General features: G+C 38.9%; 1 protein-coding gene across 3 annotated transcripts in view; it reads left to right on the plus strand.

The window, feature by feature from the left end:
* Positions 1-17,441, plus strand: part of LOC121641784 (protein kinase C-binding protein NELL1-like) — a 316,585-nt gene that overhangs the window by 266,856 nt on the left and 32,288 nt on the right. For all 3 annotated transcript variants that reach the window (XM_041988075.1, XM_041988084.1, XM_041988092.1), the window contains exons 15-16: positions 2,633-2,728; positions 16,202-16,342. In XM_041988075.1, the coding sequence (XP_041844009.1) occupies positions 2,633-2,728; positions 16,202-16,342 (237 nt within the window). The remainder of the gene's footprint in view (positions 1-2,632; positions 2,729-16,201; positions 16,343-17,441) is intronic.

The raw sequence follows: 17,441 nt of genomic DNA on the forward strand, positions 1-17,441 counted from the left end.
AGTTTTGGACCAAAAATGATTTCATTCAAACTGAATCACATCAGCCCCAGAGTTTTCTGTTAGAGGTGAAGTCAATTCTCACTTGTGCTTTTACACACATTCACACTCCTGAGAAAATTTAAACTGTCCTGATAGGTGAGGTCAGTCTTATACGGGCTATTTTTCATGCATTTGTGTAATGGTGTTTCTGTGAATAACGGTGTTGCAAATCTTATCTCTTTTGCTACAAGAAATTGTAGTTAATAGAAAAATAGCAGTACTACTAACCCCTGCAATGATTCATCACCATTATATCTTAGAGACCTGAACACCTGCTTATTTGGACAATACAGAGAAGTGCAGCTTTTTAAAAACACCACCATTACTAATGTCTCTTATTACCACCTGTCAATGAGGAAAGTTTACTGTGTTGAATTCTCTGAGAGTTGTGCTTTAATACAATTGCAGTCAGCACTGGTTTACTTTACACGTTACAACTTCCAACCGGAAAGTAAGTGGATCGATTCCAGGCTTCACTGATTACATGTCGAAGTGTCCTTGGGCAAGACACTTAACCCCATGTTTCCTTCCGATGTACCTATTGAGGTGTGATTGTGATATGTAGTGTAAAGCGCTTTGAGCGGACAAACTGACTGGAAAAGGACTACACAAACATGGACAAAAGTGTTGGTATCCTTCGGTTAATGAAAGAAAAACTCACAATGGTCACAGAAATAACTTGAATCTGACAAAAGTAATAAATAAAAATTCTATGAAATTTAATCAATGAAAGTTAGACATTGCTTTTCAAACATGCTTCAACAGTATTATTTAAAAAATAAACTCATGAAACAGGCCTGGACAAAAATGATGGTACCCTTAATATTTTGTTGCACAACCTTTTGACACAATCACTGCAATCAATCAATTCCTGTAACTGTCAATGAGACTTCTGCACCTCTCAGCAGGTGTTTTGGTCACTCCTCATAAGCAAACTTCTCCAGTTGTCTCAGGTTTGAAGGGAGCCTTTTCCAGAAGGCATGTTCCAGCTCCTTCCAAAGATGCTCAATAGGATTTAGGTCAGGGCTCATAGAAGGCCACTTTAGAATAGTCCAATGTTTTCCTCTTAGCCATTCGTGGGTGTTTTTAGCTGTGTTTTGGGTCATTGTCCTGTTGCAAGACCCATGACCTGCGACTGAGACCAAGCTTTCTGACACTGGCCAGCACATTTCTCTCTAGAATCCCTTGATAGTCTTGAGATTTTACTGTACCCTGCACAGATTCAAGACACCCTGTGCCAGATGCAGCAAAGCAGCCCCAGAACATAACAGAGCCTCCTCCATGTTTCACAGTAGGGACAGTGTGCTTTTCTTCATATGCTTCAATTTTCCATCTGTAAACATAGAGCTGATGTTCCTTGGCAAAAAGTTCAATTTTTGTCCCATCTGTCTATAGGACATTCTCCCAGAAGCTTTGTGGCTTGTCAACATGTAATTTGGCAAATTCCAAACTAGCTGTTTTATGATTTGTTTTCAACAATGGTGTCCTCCTTGGTCGTCTCCCATTAAGTCCACTTTGGCTCAAAAAAACGACGGATGGTGCGATCTGACACTGATGTTCCTTAAGCTTGAAGTTTACCTTTAATCTCTTTAGAAGTTTTTCTGGGCTCTTTTGATACCATTCATATTATCTGTCTCTTTGATTTGTCATCAATTTTCCTCCTGCAGCCACGTCCAGAGAGGTTGGCTACAGTCCCATGGATCTTAAATTTCTGAATAATATCTGCAAATGTAGTCACAGGAACATCACGCTGCTTGGAGATGGTCTTATAGCCTTTACCTTTAACATGCTTGTCTATAATTTTCTTTCAAATCTCCTGAGACAACTCTTCCTTTGCTTCCTCTGGTCCATGTCGAGTGTGGTACACACCATGTCACCAAACAGCACAGTGACTACCTGTAGCGTATATATAGGCCCACTGACTGGTTACAAGATTGTAGACACCTGTGATGCTAATTAGTGGACACACCTTGGATTAACATGTCCCTTTGGTCACATTATTTTCAGTCTTTTCTAGGGGTACCATTATTTTTGTTCGGGCCTGTTTCATGAGTTTATTTTTTAAATAATTCTGTTGAAGCATGGGTGAAAAGCAATGTCTGACTTTCATTGGTTAAATTTCATAGAATTTTTATTTATTATTACTTTTGTCCGATTCAAGTTATTTCTGTGACCATTGTGAGTTTTTCTTTCATAAACCGAAGGGTACCAGCACTTTTGTCCACGTCTTTATAAGTACAAGTTCATTTACCATTTTACTCCATAATTCTTTCCTGACTAAAGATCCAGTTCCAGCTGAGGAAAAGCAACCCCAAACCATAATACTGCCACCACTTTGCTTCACTGTGGTTATGTTCTTTTGGTAATGGAAAGTGTTTGTTTTGTTTCTTTTGTTTTCTAAGCATATCTAATTTGCAAAATGAACAAACAAAAAAAACACCAGTGACCCGTTCTCTTTTTAAAAAATGAAGGGGAACAACTTTGCACCTACAAAAGTCTTCACAAACTCTTACGCTGCAAAGATTCAAAGCTCTTTGCGTCTCTGTGATTTCCAGGACATGAAAGAAACTGAACTGTTTCTTTGTCTTTCTAGCCTTCTGTGAGGAGGGATGCCGGAGTGGAGGAACCTGCATATCTCCAAACACGTGCATCTGTCCGTCAGGATTTACAGGACGGCACTGTGAGACAGGTAGGATCTGAGGACCCAGTTTCATTGAAGTGACTTGTTCAGCTCCATTTTTTTAAATTAAAGCTCTATTGAAGCATCAGCTTGTGTTTAAGCTTTGAAACCACGGCATGCAGATATGCACAGGAACAGCACAAACAACTCCAGCAGGAGAATCATCCTCACAGCTTGAAATAACACAGTGACCTTTGGATAGAATGCAGAATACATCGATCATGATGGAAAAAGTAGATTATGGAAAAGCCAATTTTTATTTGCATACAAAAATTCAAAATGGTGAAAGAAAATTGCATCGCTATCAATATCACAGATATTTGAACAAATCACCATGTTGCTGAGAGAATGAATTACAACATACAACTCAGCAGAAAGGAGTATTAAGCAGCAACACCCACAGTAAACGCTCCAGAAGATAAACTGCAGCACTGACATCATCTGGCTTATCTCTGGAAACTTTTAGAGCAGCGTTGTATGTAGAAACATCTTTGATGGATCACATCAGAATTGTCGTTTGGCCAATCACAATAACGATGACAGCATCGTTTTCACCTGTGTGTAACGGCAACTTGATGCAGTCGGGGTTAGCCTTAACAAATGTTAATGCTTATAAAAAAGAAGCGCTGGCCCAGTTGAAAATATTTGGACCATCATTTTCCAGTAAGTCATAGCTTAAGGAGGAAGATGCTATTTATGTAGTGAAGCTTGATTCATGGCTGAGGTGCAAATAAAGCTGGACCTGGTTAAAGATTAAGGTCAAAACTAAGGTGAAGGGAGTTCATCACAGCTTCCAGCTGTCACTGTATTTTAGATGGACAAAGACACATTTTCTGGATGATTTTCCACCTTTCTTAGCACATCCTCTTAATGAATGTTTTTTCATCAGATGTAAATGTTGTCTTTTCTCTTTTATTTTCCTCTCAGAGTACACCAGATTGCTTCATTTACATGTGATTGTTAGTTGCTCACCTTTTTCACACTTTTATAGTTCCATTTAGTGCACAGGTCAGCTGGACTTGTGTTTTTTACCCACAGTGACGAAAATCACAGTGATGTGTAACGTTGAGTTGAAATCTCCTCAGGAAATGATAAAGAATACCACACACACACACACACACACACACAACAACACACACTCACACTCATTCTCTGAAGCTTTTTTATTTAAATTGGACGCCGTAGAGATGGAGGATCCCATGAGAGCCATAAAAAAGACAGATAATTCTCTCTGCTCTCTTCTGTCCTTCTCCTTCCCTCCTTTATTTATCATCTCTTCTCTCTATTTTTCTTCCCTCTCCTTTTCTTTTCCTTTTTCCACCTTTCATTAACATTTTTTTCTTACCCCATTCTTCTTTGTACCATCCTCTTTTTTATGATAATTTCTTCTCTGTTTATCCTGTCTTGTGTCTTTTCTTCATTTTGCCTTTTTTTGGTCTTCCTCTTTTCTTTTGCTATTGTCTTCCCTCAATCTTCCTTTGTCTCTGCCACTCTTCTACCAGGTTTACCATTTTTTCTTACTCTCTTTTTGCTTTGCATCCTTTTTTCCTTAATCTTTCATCTTCCTTTAGTTTTCATCTGCAACTATTCTCATTCCTTCCTGCACTATTTGCTCTCCATCATCCATTTTTAACTTTGCTCCCTTCTTGTTTCTATTCTGCCTTTTGTCTTTTTCTCCTCCTTAGTGGTTTGATAAAACATTTTTTATTCAATTTATTTTTTTTTATCTTTTACTTTTTAATCCTCTTTATTTTTACACCTGCTTAATCTACCTCTCGCACTTCCTCCCCTTGTTATCAATACATGCTCATTCATTCATTCTCTCTGTTCTTCTGTCATCCCTATATTCGCCTTTTATCTCCTCCGTTATCAAACTTTCACTTTCAGCAGAACCGATCAACCAGCCCTCAGACAGCTCCTCATTCACAGGTCGGTTATTTGCAGCGTGTTTCCATGGTTTCTCTCGAAGCTTTGACATACATGTTCACAGTTCTACATGCAGTGTTGGGCCTCAGGTTCCTCTGACACTTCATCTTCACATATAAAACTGGGAAAACTGCAAAATATCTTTTCTTTTTCACCACTTGAATTAGTCTCTTTGCTTCACCAATGGTCTGTGTTATCTGTTTCATGGAAAAGCTCCATTCATTCAGTATATAGTGTAATAAATATTGTACTTTCCTATTGTTGTTAAAAAGCTGCACAATTACAGCAAAACTGTCTATATTATATCAGTCTGACTTAATTAGGTTATACAGCAAAGCTTAATTACCAGAAGAAAAGGCAGAAGCGTGATTATCTAAATTTAAATCTTGATTGGCTTTAATAAAATGTGTTTCATGCTGACAGAAAGCAAACGCTGAGAGCATCTGATTATGCAGTAATCAGATGCTCTCATGTAGTACATCAGTAGTCTCTTGGAAAAACAAGAGACTACTGATGTACTACAAAAATAGCAGTTTGATTTGAAATTTGCATCTAAATGTTTTGAAAATGTTTTGATTTTAAATCTATACACGCCCCAATAAAATGATGTCTCTTTCCTGTCAGTCAGTCTCTGGTATGTCAGCATGTAAAATTTAGAGGTTTTGTGCTGTTTTTGTCTTCCTGGATCTAAGTTTTGATTTTTTAAAATAAGGAGTCAACCTGAGCTCATTTCTGAGCGAATTCAAATGTTTGTTTTTTTAGCATCTACCTCCATTATTTTCATAATTTCACTTAGTGAAATTACATTAACTGCTACTTGATTACTTCATCACTCAGTATCTTGGAAAAACAATTATTAAACTGTCATAGTTTGTCACTCCATTTATAACATAGCTCATGAATATCTGGCTTTTTTTCCAAATCTGAATTTCTTGTTGAGAAAAACAAATTTAACTAAACTTAATTCAGATGTACTGCAGGATCGAATATATTTAAACCACTGACAGATAATCAGTTGCAACCCGGATGCAACACATTTCATCAAAGGCAGTCAACCGGGGACTAATTAACACCCCACAAACAGCATCAACTATCTGCCTGTTAATTAACATGGTAAACTAACTCTGCAGTGGAGTTCTCTGAGAACTAAAGCTTAGGTCCAAACCCAACATTCTGCTGCTGCATCTTGGCCCAAACTTCACATTTGTGCCAGTTAATTGAATGTTGATGAGGAGCAAAGTGTAGAGCTAGTTTGAGAAACTACAATATTACATCTGCAGAATGATTCTGCAGCTCTTCCATCGACAACTTCAGAAGGAAGACAGGAGGAAAAAAATGCAAAATAAAAAATAAGTTGCAGAGCAAAATGCCTTCTGGTTGCTAACCGACATTATTACATGAAGAAACTTCATAACATAATATATTAATCACTCTAGATGTCAAACAAATTTGTTCTGTGTGTACTGTTTAAAGTAATAACTCCACAGTTTACTGATAAGGAAGAGTGGGCATCATCAGTCGGTCAGTGTGACTGAAGTACACTAAGGCAGACTGATTATTAAGTTTTTTACCTTAGTAACACTTATCTTACACATCTTATCTTATCTTATCTTATCTTATCTTAATATTTTAAAATTAAGAAAGAAATACAAGAATCAAAGTGAATGTATTGAGATGGTGGTCATAGGGATGTGTTTTAAATATGTATCCGTAATCTGGAAATCTTGTTTCTGTTTCTCCCGGCCTTTCTGTCCTGTTCGTTTTAAAAAACTAAATAAATATGTGCATGTTACAGAAATATTAAAAGCTGATTTGGTGTCTCAAGTTGAGAAAATAGCCTCAAAGTAAAGGAAATTTAAGTGTAAATGTTAAAATGAGCCAGAAGTATTGATTGGAATCACAGTCTGCATGATTGATCAATAAAATGTTGATCAGCAACACCAGAAGGTCCGTTAGTGTTAGAATGACTTTCCTGTATTCATGACTTATTTCTTTTTCTTTGTATAGTAACTCGAAAATTAAGAACATAGTTAACAAAAAGTCGGCCATGAGAAGTTGTTATACTGTTAATGACAAATTTCTGCTAATTTAAAATTGTCTTTAAGCAAATAAACAAGCATTAAAAGTTTATTTGCTCATTAATCCTCTGCTACAGCAGTTGCTGGCCTTCTTGTGAAGGCACCTTCAAAACATACCTGAGAACCAATTACGAGCTACGACAGCGTATGTAAGCAAAGAAACAAAAACCAAGCTCCGGTGGTAAAATGGACATAAAAACATAAAAGTGCCATCTGTGTTGGTGGAATTTTTTTTGTTCTGGTCTTGTATGAGCTGTGCAGGTTTTTTTTTTGTTTTTTTTTTTTAACTTTGTATGTGACATGTTCACCATGTCTGTTGCTGTACTTCAATCTTAGTCTGTTTCCCCAGCTTTTTGAAATTTTTTACAGTATCTGTCTATCCCCTGACTTCACTTTCCTCCCGTGTAATAAGATCCATCGCTGCTCTGCTGACTTCTCTCCTCTGGAGTATGTAGTGTACCTCCAGAGGTTAAGATCATCTGAATCTAAATTTGATGGGAACCGAATTGATCTTATCACTGATCTTTTCATCCTCTCCCTTGTTGATCCGTTACCCCGGGTTGCCCATCTTTTTCCAGTGGTTTTACAAAACCAACTCATTTTCTGAGGCTTTCCTCCACAGATGTCAAAAACTGAACAGCTTACTTTGCAATAAACCCTGATTTCAAACATTTTCCACTTCTTTGTCAAAGTGGCTGGGATTAAATATATAATCTACTAACTGAATAATGCGCATTCACACCAGGGTAGTCAAGAGGATTCTGGTTGGTTGGGCAGTTTTAAAACAGTAGTACAGAAATCAGTAATTTAATTCCAATTCAAGTGGTGTAATAAGCCCAGAGAGCAATTCATTCTACTGTATAATATTTGTAGAAAAAAAGGAAAAAAAAACAATGTAGTAAATTATAACTTCAAGAGTAGCAGCTCACCTATAAAAACAAACAGATCTACAGGATGTAAGTGACAGATTTTTGATGTTGAGAGCGTTTAGTAGCTCAATAGATGAAGCAAAAGAAGAGTATGCATTTTGATTACTTCTTCGTTTATCCCACAGTGAAGGAACCACATCACACACCTGGGGTCTCATGTACAAAGAATTGCGTGGATTTCCCACCGAAACATGGCATACACTCAACTCCAGAAACTGTTGTATGCACAAAAAAATCCAGATGCATGAATCTGTGCGCACGGATAAATCCAAGCACATTACATTTGTACATCCCAATCAACGTGGAATAGAGCGCATGTGTTGCAGTACCCAACTCCTCACTGGTCATGCCTCCGTTTAAATATGCAAATCATATTTAAATAAGCTCAAACCTGAGATTTCTGTCTCTACACAATCAGAAAATTACCAGAGAATGAGTGCGCTCAAGACATTTATAGCTTCATGCATTGATTATCTATACAACTTTGGCCAATTAAGAGTTGCGGGGAAGCTGGAGCCTAACCCAGCATTTAGCAGGTGAGAGGCTACGGTACAGCCTGGACAGGTCACCGGTCCATCGCAGGACCAACACAGAGAGACAAACAACCATTCACAGTCACTCCTAGGGAGAATTTAGAATCACTAATTAACCTAACATGCATGTCTGCGGATGGTGGGTAGGAAGCTGGAGTACCTGGAGATAACCCACGCATACACGGGGAGAACATGCAAACTCCATTTTACACTTTATGCACAGGGTTATTAACAAGAGCACTTTGCACATAGAGACAATGGGGGCTTGTTAGAATAATCTTAAGCTGTAGTTTAACTAACAAAAATAAACAGCAATGATGCTGGAAGACAGGATAGAATTTGGGGGCTCATGCTCAATGAGCATGACAGAGATTAATTTTAGGACAATTACACAAATATATTTACTCACCAAGAAGCCACTCATCACACACAGTTCCAGCTTGTAGTCTGTTCCCAACCAAGCTGTTACTCAGAATGTGTGAGTCATGCGTTGAACCAGGCCACCTCGCCACAGTGTTGGTTAACTGCATTTGATCTGTATATTGATCGAATGAAAATGTTTCCTGTTGACATACAAATTCATCATGTGATGGCATTTTATAGCAGTGTGTGTGTGTAGCTCCGAGTACATTAGGAAAACTGGTTGTCGCTGCAAATTGCGCTTTAATGTTGACCTGTTCAGCTGCATTATATAGGAATTTGATATACCTGGCTGACGTGAATAATTCTGTCCCACTCGGCTGGCTTGGCTGTGGGTTGACTGTCACAGTCCCGATCAGTTTGCCAGATCTCTCTGGAATGCCCCAGTTGCTAGAAACCCCAGTGTGGTCAGCACCTGTATGGGGACAGGCAGCACATGGCTTCTTGCTGTGTTGCGCTCCGGCCACAGTTCTGCACACAGTTCCAGGACGATTGCCCTTGGGAACCTAAAGCAGCTGATAAGCCAGATATCATCACGTAAATCCTCTCTGTCTCTAAACACACGCTCTCTTCGTATTGCACCATATACAACATCTTCTAATACTGCTAAAGCAGCCATCGGTTTTAACAATATTTTTCGCACCACGTTGTGCATGTTGTGCATTTTATAGCCACTTGTGTAATTGCAGACACTTTGGTGTGTTAATTGTCATCAGTGTTAATTGTTCATTTGTCTCCAATGTGCACATCAATCAGTCTGAGGACTGTTTTCACATTTATTTATTATAACAGTTTCCTAGCATCACCTCAAAATGTTGCCAAAGCATCAACAGCTGTAGAAACGTGTGTTTGCCAGCCATGAAGTTGCCGTGAGGCACCGCAGCATGGCTGGGCAAGGCACCGCGGCATGGCTGGGCAAGGCACCGCGGCATGGCTGGGCAAGGCACCGCGGCATGGCTGGGCAAGGCACCGCGGCATGGCTGGGCAAGGCACCGCGGCATGGCTGGGCAAGGCACCGCGGCATGGCTGGGCAAGGCACCGCGGCATGGCTGGGCAAGGCACCGCGGCATGGCTGGGCAAGGCACCGCGGCATGGCTGGGCAAGGCAGGGATGCCGGTTCGATCCTCGGCCAAGTCATGTTCATGTCGAAGTGTCCTTGGGCAAGACACCAAACCCCTAATTGCTCTTGATGGGTCATGGTTGAGTGCCTTACATGGCATCTTCCGCCATCAGTGTGTGAGTGTGTGTGTGTGTGAATGGGTGAATGTGATGTATAATGTAAAGCACTTTGGGTATCGTTCCAGGTACAGTAAAGCTCTATATAAATACGGACCATTTACCATTTACCGCTTGTTTCCACGGTCATGTCACTCTTGATATATCTGAACTTGCCGTGACAAGGAGAGTACGCCCCATTTTTGTGCATACGCACCCTTTGTATGAGGCCCCTAGTCATCTTTTCTACGGGTCAAAGCTGTTTTGGCATCACAGGGTGATCTAAAATATTACATAGAATTTCGATGACAGATTGAAACAAAATAATCTAACATTTCTGACAGTATTTCTCTCTCTGATGGATAGTAGCTCCAAAATGTTCAGAGATTACTTAGCAAATCCATTTGGGGTTTAACAGTTGCAGGTATACATGCTTCTGGTGTCTAAGTTGGTGAGAACATGGTTAAAATGCAGTACAGATAATGTAACTGACATTAAAACAACAAGAAATCAGTGGTAACACAGAACAGTGGAACATCCCAGGAATAGACACTTGGCTTTGGCCAGTAGTCTATATTGGTCCTTATTATGCAGCTTGCTGTTAACCTTGAACGTTGTTTCTGTCTGAGCATGTGCTGCTGTAAATTCCTCATGTGACATCTTCGTGGATGTTGTTTCAGTAGGTCAGTAGGGCTGAGATAAGTGTAATTATGTAAAGCTCTGCAGGGCAAAGATTCTCTGGAGAGTTAGAGGGTTATTTTAGCTTTGGGTGGATTAATTCAAAGTGGTCTTACTCACAGCTTTTCACCATCTGGGCTGTCATAATATCCCATTGGGGAAATTCATAGATTGTGTAAAAGTGAAGCCTTCCAAAGGTACCAAGAGCTGTCGTTTGCATTGTAATGGAGTGAAACAGAGGGAAACGTGACATGCTGTCAGGCTTCCTTTCTTTTTCTTAGCTGTAACCAAGATTGATGGGATGTATTTGAATGTGTTGTCCAACATATTGTACCTCATACCACTGGAAGGTCATCTGTCCACTTTACTTATACAGAGAATGGAGGGTCGTTCTCTCTCTTTTTTGTACTTTTTTAAAAGTTTTTTAAACCTTTTGAGCAACAGGAATTATTTAGTGTTTGCAAATGCAACAAGTATTTATTACACAACATAGAATGGTGTTACTGGGCTTGTGATGAAAGGGTTGTAAAACAGCGAGAGCTAAACGTAAAGAGAGGTTTGGACTCCCGATGGAAAGTGATTGTATAAATGTGGTAGGAGAATCTGTTCCAGGTGCTTTATCCAGTGATTTGAAAGTATATTTTCGAAGTCCTCACCTTTTTCCCAAATTCCATTCTTTGTAGAAGAATTCCCAGCTTGTTTTGTGAAACAACCCATCTGGAACTGTCTTTCATCACGTAGTCATCAAGTGTATTCATGCTACAGAATGAATAAAGCTTTTCCAATTAAACTTAAATTAATACTCTTTTGTGCCAATGTCACATCAAAATAAGGATTAGTATTGAATGAGATTCAATAGTACAACATAACAAAGCCAAAATTGTATATTATCTGAATTTTTTTCTTTTTTTTCAGAGACAGCCTATTGATGAAGCTTGCCTGAAGGGCAAGGCTCTATTAAATCCTTAGATATTAAACGGGAAGAGCTGACAGCACAATGACAATGTGTGACAAACATATTTTAAAAGGCAATGATGGCAGAGGCAGTTTTATCTTGCTTTTGTTCTCATGTTCATATCATTCCATGAAACATTCATTTTCAGAGGTTTCATTCACCAATATTGACATCGGAACAAATGTTTATCTGGGGACTGAAGATTCTTTATCTGTCAGATAGAAACTAGTTTTGTAGTGCGAAACCGAGTTCCACTGACTGGCATACTCTGACTGTTCTGTTAGATTTAGCTTTGTGTTTGTGACAGTTTAGGTAAACCAGCGTAGCCAGGGCATCTGCTCAGTGAGCGCAGTAAAGCTGTAGAACTGTGTTTTAATGCTAAGCTGCTGTAAAAGGATGAACTTTAATCTACTAGTTTCCTTCAGGTACTGTGACAGACCAGTAAACATCATATTACATGCCTCCTACTTAAACCCTTCTTTCCCTAAGTTCACATGAAACCAGAAACAGTATTGGGGTGTTTTAAAATGTGTTTAAGCTTTTCATGTCTTACTCACCAGTATCTGCCCAGACAGAGGCAAAAATTCATTTTATATATTTGTGTGTTCATGTTGGAGTTTGTCTTCTAAGAAAAGTAGATCCATTCTGTAGTCAGTGTTGTCTTTCTGTTGTTACAATGAAAAACATCTTAAATTTGCCACTTGTCATAAACTATGGGCTTCTATGTTGTAGAGGAATAGAAGATTTTTGACATTATCAATGCAGGCAGTAATGTTGCTTGCTAGATAGATAGATAGATAGTTTTATAGATAGTATTATTTATGTGTTTATGTTTGGTCTTATTGTTTTATTCTTAGTAAATCTCTTCATAAAAAGAAACTTTTTTATGCTATGCAAAAAAAATATATACTTCACAGGAGACCACAGAAGGTACAGCAGTCTTCAAGCAAACTGGTTTACAAGCTTAAACTAAAAAGATGAATGAATGAACTAGTCCCCCTCTCCTGATCCACTTTATTGTTCATCAGTCAGACTAAATACTGCTTCAAGTAAAATGTGATTTCATTGCTAAGTCTTACCTTATCTTGCCAATTTATTTATAAAGCATTTTAAAAACAAGGATACTGCACAGTAGATCAAATCCTAACAGACACACAGGCAAAAGGTAAAAGATGTAAAATACACTCTCACACTGGGTCAAAAGCCAGGGAGTAAAACTGTGTTTTTGAATCAGATTAAATTCAGAGTGGAGGACCCTGCCTACTATGAGATGGTGAATCATTCCCAAGTTTTGGGGCAGCAGCTGCAAACTTTGTCATTGCTGAGTGAGACGTTTTTGTACCAGTAACAAGCAAGTTCCATTACTCATCATGCTTTTTTGTTTTTGTGTACAGAAACCAATCACCTCCTTTGTTGTTTTGGTACTGCCTTAGCCATGGATCCAGGTGTATGGTATCGCCAAGCCAATGGCTTACATGTTGAAACGCTGCAGAGTGTTGATTGGTCTAAATCATCAACCTGTGGACGCGTGGGCACACACAAACCACAAACACATAGTCGTTTGAAAGTCCAACTCACAATCTACTCTACAAGCACAGACCGCAGACTAAAAGCAAGACTAATGAAATCATGAGCATGCTTATTGATGGCAAGTTTGGATGAACAGATAGATTTTTCTTTCTCTGCTGACAGAGCTAGGTCGTTATGATTCCTGCCAGTAGTATTTAAACTCCTCTGAACTTATAGCCAGTCACAAATGCATTAAGTCCAATAAGCACTCTGTACTCTTCTATACTCCTCACTGTGCATTATCTTGGATAAAAGAGTCTGCTGAATCAATGTAAAATAATAAACACACACAGTAAAGCTGTGCATCTCATTTGTGTCTGCATCCACACACACTAAGCTGAGAAACAGCTGATCCCATCGTGAGATGGTGTGATCTGTAATATGATGCAGGGAAAAGATTGCAAAGTTGTACTGGACCATTTATTACAGTACCATGTAAAGGCAAAGCACCATTTGACACAGACAATAATTATTTTAGCTACTTACCTAAATATATTTACATGTTATGTAATCAATTAAGCTAAAGTTCAGATTCTTAGTTTTAATTTGATTCACATCCAGTATATATAAATATATATATATATATATATATATATATATAAATATATATATATATATATATATATATATATATATATGCGCCTCAAAAAGTTTGGGAACCACTGCTTCAGTTAATAGGTCTTTCCAAGCTCTTTCCATACTTTTTCTCTTAATACTGTATATGAAACTTGTCTAGCTTTATAAATGGTTTCAGAAACTAATCTTGCTTTTCTACTTATGAGGCTTAAGAATGGCTTGCACCTCGTGGTGAACCCTCTTGTAAAATCTTTTCTGTATGGCCTGCTTGGATAATGATGTTCCCTGCTCTTGGAGAGCGTTCTTCACATGGCTGATGTTGTTATGGGATTTTACGTTAATATGGAAAAAATGCTGCAGTAATCCACCACCAGCGCCTCCTTTTTTTTCTTAGGATGCAACCAAGTGTTGCCTCGCTTCCTACTGATGTTCTTGTAATCACTTGTGAAAATTCTTCATAAAACCATCAATGAGAAATAAATCCAAGAAGCTGCAGTTGTCTTGTATGTCATTTATTAGGCTGCAGCAGGAAAACGGGTTCGACAGAATACAAGAGTCTGCAGAAGTTCTTTACCTCTCATTCCGCCTCCAAGAGCGGTTTTTTATGCCTGCAAGGCGAGGGCCTGGTTTTTTGTATCTGGAGGTAGGGGGCTGTTCAATTCTGGCAACACGACTGGTAAAGTGGTGTTGCAGAAAAAATATATATATAAAAAAAGAAACATTAATTGCAATATACTGTAAGGAAAATTAAGAAGCCAATATTAAACACATGCATACATACCTGGCTCAGTATCAAACACTGTGTACTAGTTGTACTGAAGTAGTCCAGAAGCAGCTGAATTAAATCTCTACACTCTTGCGAACACCTGCTGAACCACTTGCATGTGCATCCTCTAAGATGCCTGCACAGAAAGTGCTCTCTAGTTGAGGAGTTAGCTGTTCTCATCCACTAGTCACCTCTGATTTCGGTATATTTCAGTGGGGTGTCAAAGAGGGAAATATTTTGTTGTTCTGACCAGATTTCTGACCTGTGAAGCTGACAGAGGACAACCCTCCAGGCAGCTGTCACCTCTTATTACCTACAGCACACCAGGACAGTAGCACGCCTCTAACACACACTGTTAAATGACTCCTCCTGAGTCCACTTACACGCATGTGTTTGTCCTTAAGGTCAGGGTCTTCCAGCATCAGCTGTGACTTTCACTGTTGTTATAGCAACAACACATTACCAAAACCTATTTTACTTCAACTTTACTTCATAACAAAATATTGACTATGAATTTAACGTCACCGTTTTTACAATTTTTATTTGTTTTTCTGACTTTATGCATAGAAGTAAGATTTCTTTTTTTAGGATTTTGGTGGGAAGAGTTGGTCTTATTTGTAATACCTGTTAACACTATGTTTCTTTCAAAGTTTACTTTAGCATCCACAGGCGTCTGTGAAATTGCAAACAACCTGGGACAGGTTGGTATTTGAATTGAAACATAATCTAAATTTATTGATGCATCCGTCTCAGTGAATGGCCTTAAACCAGCTGCTCCTTTTTCATGTTACATCTCATTAGCTATTTGGCGCAGATGCAAGTAATCAAGGTGATTTTAATATTCTGTCAATAACAGAATCAACATGGTTATCTATGTCCTATTTATATTTAAACAGTTTTCTTTAGCTATAAATAAAGTTTCTCTGCGAAGTCAAATTTCATGTTTTATTTATTAAACATTGATGTTGCAGACACATGACTGAAATAAAATCTGTAAAGCTCAAATCTTGTTGCATTTTTCACAAACTATTTGATGAAATCTTAATCTAAGTTTAAAACTCAAGTAATCCAACAGAAAGAGGACCTGTCGCTCACTGGATCAGTAATTTTACCTGCTTTCTTTTTTGCTGGGTTACGCATCCTGATACACTATTTGGGATGGTTTCTGAACCACTTCGGACTCTTCCAGATGTATTTTAGATTAGTTTTTTTTTTTCTTTTCATTGAAAGTAGCTTAATTTCAGAGACTGCATGCATACTGCCTACTGATCAGCCCCAAAACTGCCCAGCAATACAGATGACAGTAAATGAACTGTTCCTCCTTTCCTTATGCTATTTCATGTGTTTTGCCTTTGGGTGATTGAAGGTGTGACTGAAGGTAACACCTTAACCAAAGTGTGTGTGTGTGCAGGTCAGGTTTTACAGCCAGGAGCAAAGAGCTGCAGATGAGGAGCAGAGCTAACATCATACATAATGGATGAGAGCTTTTCTCTCCTGAGAAGGTGCGCGGATCTCACACCTCTGGGCTTGGCTTGTGTGTGCAAGCTGCACGTCAGAGACAAAGTGAGCTGAGTCGGAAAGGCCAAATGAGCAACAAGAAGTAGATAAATGTAAAGAAAGCAAAGCTGCTACCAGATGGCGTGATTTCTGAGACGTTGACTCTAGCTGTGGGAGAGAGACCGTCTGATCTGACCCAGTTCTAATGTTGCAGCAGTGTGGTTTGAAACTTAAAATGACAGAAGTGAGATGAGGCTTCCTGTTCACGTTTTCTGTAAAAAAAAACAAAAAAAAAAACATTTTGATTAATTCTGATGTTTCTGTCTGTTTGTGCGTTCAGATATTGATGAATGTGCAGAGGGCCTGATTGAGTGCCACAACCACTCCCGCTGCGTCAACCTGCCCGGCTGGTACCACTGCGAATGCAGAAATGGTTTCCATGACAATGGATCCTACCAGCTCGATGGGAGCTCCTGCATTGGTGAGCATATACAGAAAAAAACATCCTTATCACTGCTGCAAATAGCTTAGCCTCCCCTCACCCCATGTGCTCACTATTCTTATTAATATGGACTTTTCCTCACTCTTCATGTTCCCATTTAAGTAGAATTTCTGAGTACTGTCACTGCCCAGCTTCCTCCTAAAGTCCCTTATCTGTCTCTTCTGCATGACTGCCTGACAGCTCCATTTGTCCCCTGAAATTCAAGCATTAGGCTATAAAGACTATTATGTAATGACTGGGTGCCTGAGTGTTTGCTCTCCATCAGACTTACAAGGAGACTAATCAGAGGCCTCTCACCTTCAAAGCCTCAGCTCTGTTCACACAGTATGAAAGCTTCACATATGGTTTTATAAGATATTCATTAACACATGTCAGCCTTGTGTCATGATTAGATGTTTGCCATTTCACATGTGTTGGCCTACAAAGAAAGGGCAAAAGGCAGAATTCAAGACTGACAGAGGGAAATGCCAGGCCTATTTGTCAAAACAGTGCTGGTTACAAGAAGAACATAGACATGCAGTGAAACAGCCACTAGTTGAAGACATTCTAACGGGTTTAGCACTCATTTAATTAATTTGTTTATGTACTGTAGCTCTAATTACAGTGAAAAGCTATCCACTATAACTGTCTGGTATACAGGGATGCTGGTAAAAGAGATGACTTACAAATCAGTTGAGAGCACAACATAACCACTTGTTTTCGTGTTTTTTGCTAAATTTATTCTCCCTTTACATGCAGAAATAGGTACGTCCATTTCAAACAACACTGTCCTCATACATTCATCCATTCTTTACGTTGGCATGGTTGTTAGTCAATACAACCACTAGAGGGCAGTACAGAGTTCACCATACCAAGCATGGCAGTGGTGGAGGAGACCACGATAATGTACATTTGCAGAAAGAGACATAAAAAGAGGCAGCGCAAGTCTGAGCAGTTGTTAAATGCGTTTTTTCCTCTTCTTCTTTGCTTTGTTATTTGAGTGTGCGTCAGCTATACTGCTCATCACTGCCGCTCTGGTTTCTGATGGTACTACTCCTTTTATTGCTTTGGGTAACACATCTGCAAGGGCCCTGAAAAT

This window comes from Melanotaenia boesemani, chromosome 1 (genome assembly GCF_017639745.1).
Source record: "Melanotaenia boesemani isolate fMelBoe1 chromosome 1, fMelBoe1.pri, whole genome shotgun sequence".
In the NCBI taxonomy this organism is placed as follows: domain Eukaryota; kingdom Metazoa; phylum Chordata; class Actinopteri; order Atheriniformes; family Melanotaeniidae; genus Melanotaenia; species Melanotaenia boesemani.